This window comes from Sycon ciliatum, chromosome 5 (assembly GCF_964019385.1).
Source record: "Sycon ciliatum chromosome 5, ocSycCili1.1, whole genome shotgun sequence".
NCBI classification, from domain to species: domain Eukaryota; kingdom Metazoa; phylum Porifera; class Calcarea; order Leucosolenida; family Sycettidae; genus Sycon; species Sycon ciliatum.
The window spans coordinates 13,417,922-13,430,778 of record NC_088647.1 but is presented as its reverse complement, the minus strand read 5'-3'; the positions used below and the strand labels follow the sequence as shown (position 1 = coordinate 13,430,778).

Sequence of the window (12,857 nt, the reverse complement as noted above, 5' to 3'; positions counted from 1 at the left end):
GAGCTGAAGCGACGAGTCTACGAAGAATAAGTTCGGGAGGTAGAGCATGCGCCATGTCTGCCACTTGTATTCAGTGTGTCTGGCGGATGTGGCAAGGCAGCTGAGCACATTCTGCAGAAAAGTCTAGGCCAACTGATTGCAGAGAAGGGGAAGGAAACGTACTCTACGGACCGGTTATGTCCCGGATCAACTCCCTGGGCAGGCAGGCTTTTCACGCTGGTTAAATCATGCAGCGTGAGCCTACAACTACAGTGCTGGCAACTGAAATCCGACCCCCTTGGCGGCGCGGCGAGCCGGCAAGGGGGTCGGATTTCAGTTGCCAGCACTGTAGGTATGTACCTGTACCTGTACATGTACATGTACACTGAATGATAACCCAATACTACAAATGTACATGTAGGTCACTGTTTCCGAACACAGTGTCCTCCACCTTGTTTCATGCTGTCAAACTAACAACATGACAATGTACTACCGCGCAGCAGAGTGGATGCTGCCAGCCCTGTTGCTTTGGCATGGCAGCCAATGATGGCCATATGGAGTTTGCCCCTCCCCCAGAGTGGGGTACCGTAGACTGGTACGGTAGACTATTATTAGGCTACACGAGTAGCTTGAAGCTTTGCGCTCCGAAGCGGTCACTACAGCTAGCTGCCTTTGATGGGAATCGTTCTACTGAAGTGTCTACATACATACATGTACAAGTAGTACAATACAATGGTATTAGATAATCTAGTACAGTACTGTACTAGTATTGTTAGATACTGTCAATCCAACAACAAGTCCTCACCGGCACAGGCTCCCTGAGAGCCCCTACTACTGTACTAGGACACTACTGTCTGTCTTTCTCCTTTGTTGTCTCGATCATAATTTTCTTTTGTCTTCTTCTTCTCATCTCTTTGTTATGGTCTATCAGTAGGAGGTGCATTCTGTAAAAAAAAAGTAGTAGATCTACAAGTAGCTGACACCCATGTACCCATCTGGGGGCTCCAGTGAGCCGGAACTAGGACTTTGCGGATACTGCCGGCAGAAAACTTGAATTGGCAGAATTCGGTACTTTTTTCTGGTAAGTTTCAGGCATGTTTGGTATGTGGATAAAGAAATGGAGCAGAATTCGAGGAATTGCCCTTATAAGGTTTGTATGGTTCTGCCAATTTCACTGCTTTTCGAGCAGAATCGGCCACCTTTTCGAGCATTAATTATCCGCCAATGCCAAGCCGGAACGGTTTTTTATTTTATTTTATTTCACCTTCCCGTGGCCAGGGAACATTACATAGGCCAATATGGAGGGATGGGGGGGGGGGGGGGGGGGGCATAGCCAGCCATGGCAGCAAGCAAAAACAATGCAAAATGACAACTAATAATTACAAGAGGCAATACCTAACTTACACAGGGCGACCCAAAAAGTTAAACAAATCTGAATGAAGGATTAGCAGTTATTAGAACTCAAGCTTCATGTTGAACTAACTTGAAATCCATTAGCATACAAGATGATTTTACTGATAGAGGCAGGGCCAGCCAGAGAGAACATGAATAGGCAGCGAAAAACGGAGATCTGGTATAAGCTGATGTTCGAGCTTAGGCAAAGTGCTTCCCAAAAATCTTCTCGACCAGCTGTTGCCAGTGTTGGGTAACATCGACGCCATATTCAAGGGGAAAGTGGCGAAATACAATGTAGCTGGTTGGTCATGATTTAGAAAAGCGATCCTGTCAGCTTTTCTATTATTGTGTTCACATGGCGCTACCTAACGACACCGCTATTCAGACACGTTGTCTACGTAGCTACGTAAGTTTCTACGTAAGATGCTCGGTACCTGGTCCTGGACCAGGGAGCTACTCCATGGCTCCTACCATCGCGCGGCCGGCTGGCCGCATGCGTGTGCATTGCAGACTTTTTGTTGTTGCCTTTTCGGATGTGCATGCACGGGGAACTTCCTTCTTTTGAACTGCTTCTTGCATGAGCTGTTTCGGATATTTCGTCTCCTGGCCTGGCTTATTTCTTTTCGGCGCTCCTGAGACCTCCTTTCGCGGAATATTACTCAATGACAGGTGAGTTGACCAGTTCCCTTTGATTCATTTGCTTGTGTTGACTCTTTCATTTACGAAAAGTGTGCTGATTTTGACCGGAATTCAATACATAATGGAAAAGCTGACAGGATCTCCTTTCTAAATTTAGCTTTTCCGCTGCCGAGGCCTCCTTTTACGGAATACTCAATGACAGGTGATCTCTGAGTTGACCAGTTTCCTTCGATTCATTTGCTTATGCTCACCCTTTCATTTACGGAAACGTGTGCTGATTTTATTCGGATTTAGATCCATTTTTATCTCTTTGCCATTGCCTACAGTGTGCGAAGAACGCGAGTTCCCCTTCTCTACGGTAAGGCTTATGTTAGATGTGTTGTCAAAATACTCATATTCATTGCACATTAGTACGTTACAAGTAAGGCACTGGTCAGTGGCATACTATCGTTGGCAGTTCCCAATCTGGAGGGAAAGGTTCAAGGACTCATTGACCGAGTTTGCCAAATAAATTCGCATATCAGGGAAAATCTCCATTGTGGAGAGGTTCGGTAACTTGTTTGCTTCATACCACGATAGGCGGTCAGCCTTTGGGTCATCCTAATAAAGTTATTATTATTATTATTATTATACGAAACAAGCCAATGGGTGCAGTCTCGTCTCGTGAAAATCTCGTACTTGTATGATTGCATTTGTTTACTCGAGTCTGGGCTGTTTGATTTGTGAGTACCGCCGAGATTGCACTGCCCCAAATAAAGTTTCGTGCCGCCAAAGCAAGAATTACGATCTGCAATCTGTTTGTAGTACCTGCAAGAATGTGCAGTACATGTATCGTACTTTCTCTGTTGCTGTTTCAGTTGCCGTCATGTTGCTAAAGAAAGTTTCACTAGAGAGGTTCTGCGAAACGAAAATTCGAACGAAGTTTCGCGACAGTCCTTGCGAAAGTGTGTACGAATTTTTGCACGAACTTTGCGTTCTGCACATTTTCGTAGTTTGCGCGGGTCAAGTGCACGTACGCCATGACCCGATCTCACGAAATTTCCTACGACAGTTCATTTCGCGTTCCCTGCACGTTTCGCGTCCAAAGTTGCGAAAGTTCGTGCGAAGTTTCGCACTTCATGATGTAGAGCGAAAGTTTGTACGCATTTTCGTTTTGCAGAACCTCTCAAGTGACTCTTTTGTTTCATACGAGACGAGTCAATGAGTCGGTGTGGCTTAGAATCTTTCGCTGTAGAAGAAATCTATTTGTATGTCTATTGGAGAAATAATTGTATTCACTGGTTATAAAATTAATAGGTTAAGACAAACTCACAGAATAAATACCATCGGTCCCTTGGTGTTCGTCCTAAAGAGGTTCGACTGGATATCATTCATACTCACCAAAAGATGTGTAAGATTTTATTATCATGGAGTGCCTTGTTTATCTCTCAGTATAATAATAATAATATCTTTATTAGGATGACCCAGAGGCTTGTCGCCTATCAAGGGGTTCACCGCTTTGAAGGATGTACATGTACATGTACGAGCTAAAGTGAAAGTAGTGAAAAGTTGTGCAGCGTGAATGCATTGGGGAGCACACAGGGGGGGGGGGGGGGGGGGGGGTATTTACATGGCGTAGGCATACAGGAGAGCGAAGCACTATGTTTGCAAGTGAGTTTGCGAAGCTCATTCTTGAAAACAATAATGGATGGTTCTGCAGTTAGTCTTGGTGGGAGGCAGTTCCATAAGAGGGAGGTTTGGAAGAGAAACAACGATTTTGATGTGGTCTTTGCTTTAGGTAGAATAATTTTGTATCAGTACCTCCAACTATAGCCTTGACCCTTTTATCCTCAGGATCAGTGTAATTGTTGGAATGAGGTGTCGGACTCAGCAATGTATTTGTTTACATTTTAATACATGTTTATTGTTCCTTCTTTGCTGTGTTGTTTTAGAAAATCGTGGACTAACAGTTTGAAGTCATTGAACTACTTCCAAGAGTTGTATCGACATCAACAGGATTACGATTTCAGTGCAATATGATGCTGGATGACCTTATCACGATAACCCATGATTATAAACCATTATAAACACAGAATCAACCAAAAACCTCTGCGACAAGCACCTGGCGCAGGGCTACATTTCTTAAATAAAACTGATCGAGGGCGGGGAAATCTGAAATATCTGAAAGGCAAGACAAATTTATGACAGAGTCATGAAATTCTGCAACAGCAACATGCACAGAATGACCTCCGTATAAAAAAAGTATCACCACCACTACTCACATGTTTCCCCGCAGAAGAACATGCATTATGCTAGTGCCATTTTCTGCAAGAAAAGGCTTGCACATCAATGCAAAGTACATAACCCCCATAATGTACTCTTGGTATAATACGGTATTGATATGATCAAGACTACATAAACCTCTTGATATGATGTGAAAGCCATCATTTACATATTGATATAGGGCATTCCATTGATTGGTGACAGAAAAAAACAAAAGAAATTATAGCAATAAAAACTGCTTTATGGCAGTTTTCTAAAAAAAGTTATTGTGTTCTAGTCCATGGACCCCGTCTAAAAAGTAAGAAATTAACGAAATGTGATAGCTGAAAATTAAAATTTCACACAAAACCTCACAATAATGACACACAGAATTAAAAGCTACATGTAGAAGACCTTTTCCCCTCGTGATCCTCTTTCCTATGCATGCATGTTGCCAATTGTTGGTGCAGTACAAGTTAAAGCTGAAAGCAGCATTTCAAGTGTTGTGATTATTGTGAGGTTTTGTGTGAAATTTTAATTTTCAGCTATCACATTTCGTTAATTTCTTACTTTTTAGACGGGGTCCATGGACTAGAACACAATAACTTTTTTTAGAAAACTGCCATAAAGCAGTTTTTATTGCTATAATTGCATCTGCACTCACTACAACGTTACTTACAGAACAAAGCACTGCCACACGCTCTTTAGCCTAGTAGGCTCAGGTACTCCTCACACAGACAAGTGTGCCTACAGTGTATTTCTTCACTGAGACGACAACAAACCAACCAACGCTATTCTGGATCATGATGAAGAATGTGTCCCGTCGAAATAATTCTATCAACCTTTGACCAATGACCATGATGACTGCTGCTAGAAACTGTGTGGAATCAGGGGTCGGGAGCAGATTGACCTTTGCCCTCCACACTACACAGTACAGGCTCCAGGCTCCCAGAATGCTCCACTACATGTTGTTGCACTGCATGCACTCTTGCCAAAATCAAGTCGTCATGTGCACGTGACCAGAATCAGATATGTGACCTGGACCTGGTCCTTTTTCAAAGTTTTTGCTGTTTGAAAACGTCTTTGATTGATTTTTGTGATAACTCATTCTCTCTTTCGTACAGACATAGATCTTGTGTTTCTCAGCTTTCAAGCAGATCATTTGCAGAGATATTCCTCCAAGTCAAAGGGTTTATCCAACTGCACTATAACTATGATCAACACGGGGTAAGCTGAGAGAAGCCACGACCATGTACCAGTAGGTTCTTGTTCATTCACTGACTAGTCGTGTCAACTCGATTTTGGCACACTGAACTTTGCAGGAAACTCGCTGGTCGGACAGCGTTCATTACCGGTGCCAGCAGAGGTATTGGCAAGGCCATTGCGCTGAAAATTGCTCGTGATGGTGGAAATGTGGTGATTGCCGCAAAGACGGTCAAACCTCATCCCAAACTGGCTGGTACCATCTACACTGCCGCCAAAGAAAGTAAGCACATGTGCGGAGTTGAAATTTGTCACTGACGTAATGTTGTGGTACACAGTGAATATGAGTGCTAGCACTAGCTTGATTAAATAGCACGGAACTGCTTTTAAAATTTCGTCCTTATGATTATGGAGGCATATGTACTACAGTGCTACTATCGTGCTACTCAATGAAATCCAATCGCGTCACTCAAGTACGCGCCGGGCGCTGCGCAGCCCTAGACCGGCGAACACTGGGCTACGACATTGTGCACGGCGCAAACCGGAGTGACGCAACTGGATTTCATTGAGCAGCACTGTAGTGCATGTACAGTCAACTTGGCTAATAACGACTGCGGATATCACGACAATTCGCGAATAACGACAGAATTTCCATGCCCAGAGCAAAGTCCCATCCAACTGTAATACGTATAATGAGACTTCGCGAATAACGACACTTTTCTGATGCCCCGCTGATTGCCGTTATAAGCGAATTTGACTGTCCTAGGTTTCTGTGGACTCACGCATGCAAAATACGAACACCATCCGAGGAACACTCCGCAGGGCTGGAGGGGTGGCATGCTGGCTACACCAGTATTTTTCTCTCGATCGCAATGCACTTTTCTTCATATTTCTGTACATGTACTTGCACACGGTGTACGCTGTAACAGTGTACAGTCAACTTCGCTAATAACGACAATTCGCGAATAACGACAATTCGCGAATAACGACAGAATTTCCATGCCCAGAGCAAAGTCCAGTCTGCCTGTATACATATGTTACACTCAGTATATGGTCACGTCTCTATATATGGTCACAGCTCTATATATGGTCACTATATCTCTGTACAGTGTACAGGCGCTAGGCGACAATGGTACATGGTCACAGATGGTATACAATGAAGCCTTGCTTTCACAGATGGTGCTGCAGTATGAACCAGGGATCCCTGCCTCCTACATAGGCCATATAGGGCTCCCTGGACCCTGGTACCCCATGGTATGAACTCGGCCACCATAAAATGCGCAGGCTTTCTTTCTTGTTGCCATCGCCAAGACAATGTCACAGATGGTGCTGCAATATGAACCAATGATCCCTACGTAGGGCTCGCTGGTATGAACGCGGTCATCATGAAAGCTACAGTCTTTTTGATTTGTTCTTGTTTACAGTTTGACTGATTTTCTTTCTTGTGGACTGAGCTTGTTTTACTTGTAGCTTGTGAAATTGAAGCAGTTATTCTATTATCCCCTGCTATATTTTGCTATAATACTTTAGGTTGATCTGTTTGTATAATGTAGTTCGAAGGTGGAAGAAGAAGCGCAGGTCACAGAGTTGGAAAGTCCATACGAAGTGCTTCAAAAACTAAAGATAGAAATGCGGAGTCATTTTGGATTTCCTTTCAGGAAATAACTACAGTGTGTTTGGTCAAAGCACAGAACCCAAGTGGGGTGAGGGGAAAACTGCGGAGCACGTTAATGCGACTGAGAATGTTCACGTCGAGGAGAGGTAAAATGATGTGTGTGTGTCCGTGTGTGTGTGTGTGTGTGTCGTTGAATTGTGTAATCCCAGCACAAGTTGCTATGTCTAACATAGCTGTTCGCTATCATCGCTTCCGCGATGGGCAGGTCTGAGGTCTGAGGTGTGTCGTTACCCCACGCAGCAATGATATCTTGTTCTGAGTTGTGACCACATACAATGTACTAGTACAATTTCAGTTAGCAGTTGAGTTGACCACATCTAGAGTGGCCATCTATAGGTGCATGTGTGTGCTGTCTCAGCCTGTCTGCAATGTTATTGTGCCCATATATAGACCCGACACACTGCATATGACCACTTATAGAGTGACCATGTATAGCGACCTGTAAACAATTTGACCATATATAGAGCAATGACCACATATAGAGGATTGCTGGGCTACTGAGTCCTACACATATATTGAGACTTCGGGTATAACGACACTTCGCGAATAAGGACACTTTTCTGATGCCCCGCCGAGTGTCGTTATACGCAAAGTTGACTGTATGTTCGTGTTGCTCGTGAGTCGCATAGATCTCCGGAAGCCGTAGAAGTGCCACGCGCAGGCCGATCACAATCCACAGTATTGGCCAACTACAAAGTCACTTGAACAAGCGCACTGGCAAAAATCGAACGCCACTGTAAGAGCTGCACCTCTAACGGGGCACTAAGTTAACGTTTTAACGAGAAAACATGCATTGTTAACTCAAGAAGCTTTACTAGTGTGCTATTCCTTCTCTCGTCTGTACTAGAGAAACAGAAGACGGGTGTGTGATGACTGGGTCGTTAAAAGTTGTGCCCGCTAAGTGGGAAAGAGTTGCAAATCGTTGCTGTCGTTGCTCCTTGTTTTTTGTTCCATGGGCAGAAGTTGGCAAAATCAATGCGCAGACACAACGAAATTACAGACCCCAAAAAATCACACAGACAGGAACAAAGAATAAGGAGCCACGACAGGCAACCACAGTCAGAGAATTGTACCAGTTTCGGCCGGATTTCAACTCCCAAGTACTATTTACGAGATCAGGGAATTTTCCTACGCTCCCTAGAATAATGAGGGTCTGAACCGGGGCATTGCCCCATACGGTTCAAATGGTCGCAAGACCGAGCGAGACTCTACCAACCAGTTTATGGTTGTAGTCAGGAGCACTGTTTCCCATTCAGTGCGTCCTCGCCTTGTTCACGCTGTCACTGTGAAAACACATACACATACTGTGGGTGGATTTTTGATAAACATTACCGTAATAACGGACTTAAAAGCGCATGCGCTTATACCGTATTTCCGCGCATATAAAGCCATGGCGTTATAGGTGAAACATCGCTGTTTTTGGACCAAATTTTTGGAGAAAATAGCCTCGGTTTTAACGCCATGGCGCTAAAAGTGAGAGACGCATACATGCAAAAAACGGCAGAGTATGAACTTCGAGTACTCGTATGGTGCCGTTGCACTTTCATGTCGAGCATCCATGTTTTTTCAATTTTCCCTGAAAATTTCAAATTGTGAACCTATTGTGTACAAGGTGGCATACAACCTTGTGTGAAGGTGTGGTGGCGGCATGGCATGTGACAGTGGGGATGGGTACATGCAGGGAGAATCGCCGCTGCTGTAGGTTCACTGAAAGAATTGAACTCACCTTTAATGCCAGATGCTAATTCCTCCACATTGAATTTTGTTCACTTATAACGCCATGGCTTTATAAGTGAGGGTGGCCTTATATTCGGATATAACGCCATGGCTTTATATGCGCGGAAATACGGTAAGTGAATTTTTGCTACGAATCCAATTTTCAAAATGAAATGTTTTTCACCTTAACGCGCATGCGCGATCAGAGTTCGTTTGACTAGGTCTTGTAGTGTCAGTGTCATGGTTCTTGTATGCTGTTTGAGGAGTTTTTATCCGTGATTGTGTCAAAGTGAGAATTTTGGTGAGAGTGCGCTTATATACAGGCACATGCGCTTATGTGCGTTACTACGGCATGAATACAAACCTGCCCACATAAGGGTATTTTGCCCTCATACCTCTATGGATGTTGCCCTCCGGCTGTGTTCCACGTATGGGAAATTGGTCCGAATTGTCTGCCATATACGGGGTTGTCCTCAAGTTGACTGATAAAAATTAAAAATGATATGATCGAAATCCATGTAGAGCTGATAATCTTGATTGTCTCCTTGTGTCATTGTACAGTTGAGGAAGCCGGAGGTAAGTGTCTGCCGTGTGAGGTGAACATCCGTGATGAGGCTGCTGTGGAACTGGCTGTGCACAAGGCCGTGCAGACGTTTGGTGGCATTGACATAGTGATCAACAACGCTAGTGCCATCTCTCTGACTGGTACCCAGGAGACACCAATGAAGAGGTAACGACATAATCACATTGCCTGCAGTTGCTTCGTGGCGATTTACACCACGGCAGTGCATCCTGCCGGGAAGTGAAGCACGTGCTCCCGAGAGCTTGCTGTAACGCGGGAAAGGGAAAAACGAAAATCGATTCACACGGCAGGATGCACGTACAGTTATTAGTACAAAACAGCCCACGAAATGGCACGGCATGCATTTCCACCCCCACCCCCCCCCCCCCCCCCCCCCCCTCCCGGGACCGTACCGGGATAGCTCGCGGGATACGTTTGCGCCAAAATATGAGTTCACATGACTGAATCTCCATCACGCATTGGATGAATCCTGCCGTCGTGTAAATCGCCTCTTACAGAGGATGATGGCTGCTTTCATTTTAAGTTAACCCTTTCACTACAGTACTCATCATTTTCGCAATTGAGTCAATTCACAGTCTACAAAAATACTACTTTTGTTATATCTCTGCTCTCCTTTGGCCATTTCTCACAAACAACCACTCTCTGGAAAGCTAATAATGGCAGCTACGCACTCGTAGAAACTACAACACCAAGCGCCATTCGTGTGTGCCGCGCCGTGATGAAGAAGACGTTTTCAAACTCAAACAAATATGCGCAGCGCGATCTGTCACGAGTGGTTCACTGATTTGTAAAATCGTGGCTCATAGAAACCAGACGAAGTTCTTGTGAAAATACCTAAAACCCGAGAGATTTCAGCCCCAAAACGCATAGATAAGCGAGAAGATATCAGAGTTATTCTCAGCGTGACGGCGACTCAAAATGTTTGAATGCGCATTTTTGATCGCGCACTAGCTTCGAGCTTCGTCGTGCGCCAATTATGCACCAAGGAGTGAAAGCGGTAGTTGCAGTCGATAGTCAAGGTCTTTCTGAAGACGTAGAGCCCTCATTTGTAATAATCCGACAATATTTGAGCGTGTGACGAAATATTTGGTGATTGCCTATTGCATCGATCCACGTGGATCGATATTTGAATGGCTGGTAGTGAGAGGGCTAATGAAAAAATACATGCTTTTTTGGCTGTTGCATTACAATGAAGCGTGTCCCAGTTGACCACCGTGTTGGTACAGCCAGACCAGGTCATACATTAGACCGATAATAAAATCTGCATTATTTGATTTATTTTACAGTTCACATGTGCTGTAAACATTGTCTGTCTGAAATCCATATCTTTATTGCCCTCCCGGTGTGTGTGTGTGTGTGTGTGCGTGTGTGTGTGTGTGTGTGTATGTGTGTGTGTGTATGTGTGTGTGTGTGTCGTAGGTTTGACTTGATGTTTGGTGTGAATGTCCGCGGCACGTACTGCACGTAAGTAACCAGCTTTTTTTGGTTTGGTACAAGTTGACAATGCCGTTAAGGATGTCTTTACTTTCTACTTGAGTTTCATTGTTGAAGGCTCTACAGTGCTACAGTGCGGCTATGGGCACTGTTGTAAAGCAAAGGCAACCTTGTTTCAGCCATGTCTGACATGCCAGTTTATTATGTTGTGCATTGAGCTTTCTTGATGTCTCTTGCTCTATTCGCCATGGCTGCCTGCTTGGTCCACTCAGCTTGGAGTTGGTCTGATGGGACCTCATTGGCCAAAGGAGCTAGCTGTCTGCAGCAACGAGTACGTTGTACATGGGCATGGGCTGGCTTGTCTGACAAGTCCTTGTCTTCGCTCACTGACTTGTTCGCATTCGGTGCAGACCGTGTGCATGTAGCGTTGCAAACAATGCTCAGTCAAGCATCTCAACTATTGCTGGTGTTTGCCATAGTGGACGATGGGTCAGGAGTCCTTCACTTTCATCTAGTGAGCCTGAGAAAACCATGATTATTTATGGTGTGTTGGAGTAATGCAGTATGTGCCGGTTGTTTTGCTCCGAAACTCCAGCTGCATGTTGATACGTCTCTGGTCTAGGTATGCTACAGTGCATGGTGGTGATGTGTTCTTGTTTGTTTGTTTATGGTGTGTATGTGTGGGCGTATGTGGGTGTGGGTGGGTGTTGCACATGCGTATGTGTGGTGTGGTGTTGCGTGGCTATGCATGTGTTGATCATGTGTGTCGGTGTGGTGATTGTGTGCTTGGATTGGTCCTGTGCGTGCGTGTTGTCTGGTTTGGTGGATGCGTGCTTGCTTCTGCCAATATCATTGCAGCTCTCAAGCATGCATGCCATATCTGCTCAACGGAAAGAACCCACACGTTCTCAATATCAGTCCTCCGCTCAGTATGAGGCCTCATTGGTTCAAGAATCATGTGGGTATGTTGACCATGCACTCGCTGACTTGTGGCATCAGCCTGTACTTGGCTACTTAGCCACCGATGCAAGGTGCGGAGAAAACTAGTCTGTATTGATACAGTAGGTGGTGTTTCTACACAGGTCCTATTGCACGTCCTAATGTACATGACTATTATGGCATGGCAGCTGCAATAACTCATATCTGCAGACACTTGGCCTCTGATCGTAAACTGTAACGTCGAGCGGTGCAGTTAGGTGCAGGCCAGCATTTTCGTAAATTTCAGGCAAAATGTTCTTCCGATCACTTAGATGTGTTTCTTTGGTACGGTTTACTGCTTCAGGATTTCCCTGTTTGTTTTGGAGTGTGATGCATTATTTGATGCAGCGATTCCAGTTTGGCATTTTCTGTGTCTATGGAACAATTCTGGCAGCCTGGATGTTCGTAGTTATTGCAGTAATCGCTCCTGAACTATAGAGAGGTTCCGCACTACGTAAAGTTGAGCAACTTTACGTTAGTGGGCGGGAAAACCCCCTGAATTCGCGAGTTTGCACTCCACTTACGGAAAGTTGTCTACGTAGAGTACGTAGATAGGGCTCAGATAACGTAGCTGGTCCGTAAGTGGATTGGGGTACAAATTTATGACTCTCTCCCCAGGTCGATCTGGTCGTACACTGCCGCGTTCGGAGTTGCCAAGGGCAGCTACGTGATTTGAAAACTCCGTGTGGCGGAACACAGATGCGCATGCAGTTTACGTAAAGCTTTCCGTAGATCGACTACGTTTTTTACTAACGTAATTACGCTATGCGGAACCTCTCTATTGCCTCGAGTTGCTGATTGTGGATGTGCATGACTGTGTTTTGTGTGCCTGTGTGTCTATCGGTCTATGCATGTGTGTGTGTGTCTGTCTGTCTGTCTGTCTACATCTACATCTACCTGTGTGTCTATGTGTCTGCGTGTACCTCCTGTGTTTGTGCCCGTGTGTGTGCATGTGACTGTGTTTGCTTCACACAGCGTATACCATGGCCAAGTATGGCATGTCAATGTGTGTGC

General features: G+C 44.9%; 1 protein-coding gene across 1 annotated transcript in view; it reads left to right on the top strand.

The window, feature by feature from the left end:
- Nucleotides 1–5,324: 5,324 nt before the first annotated feature.
- LOC135817685 (hydroxysteroid dehydrogenase-like protein 2) overlaps nt 5,325–12,857 on the top strand; it is a 10,306-nt gene continuing 2,773 nt past the window's right edge. Inside the window, exons 1-6 of the mRNA XM_065330915.1 lie at nt 5,325–5,481; nt 5,577–5,740; nt 9,410–9,578; nt 10,851–10,895; nt 11,724–11,827; nt 12,819–12,857. The exon at nt 12,819–12,857 is cut by the window's right edge and continues 261 nt beyond it. Coding sequence (XP_065186987.1) covers nt 5,468–5,481; nt 5,577–5,740; nt 9,410–9,578; nt 10,851–10,895; nt 11,724–11,827; nt 12,819–12,857 — 535 coding nt within the window. The 5' untranslated portion in view covers nt 5,325–5,467. The remainder of the gene's footprint in view (nt 5,482–5,576; nt 5,741–9,409; nt 9,579–10,850; nt 10,896–11,723; nt 11,828–12,818) is intronic.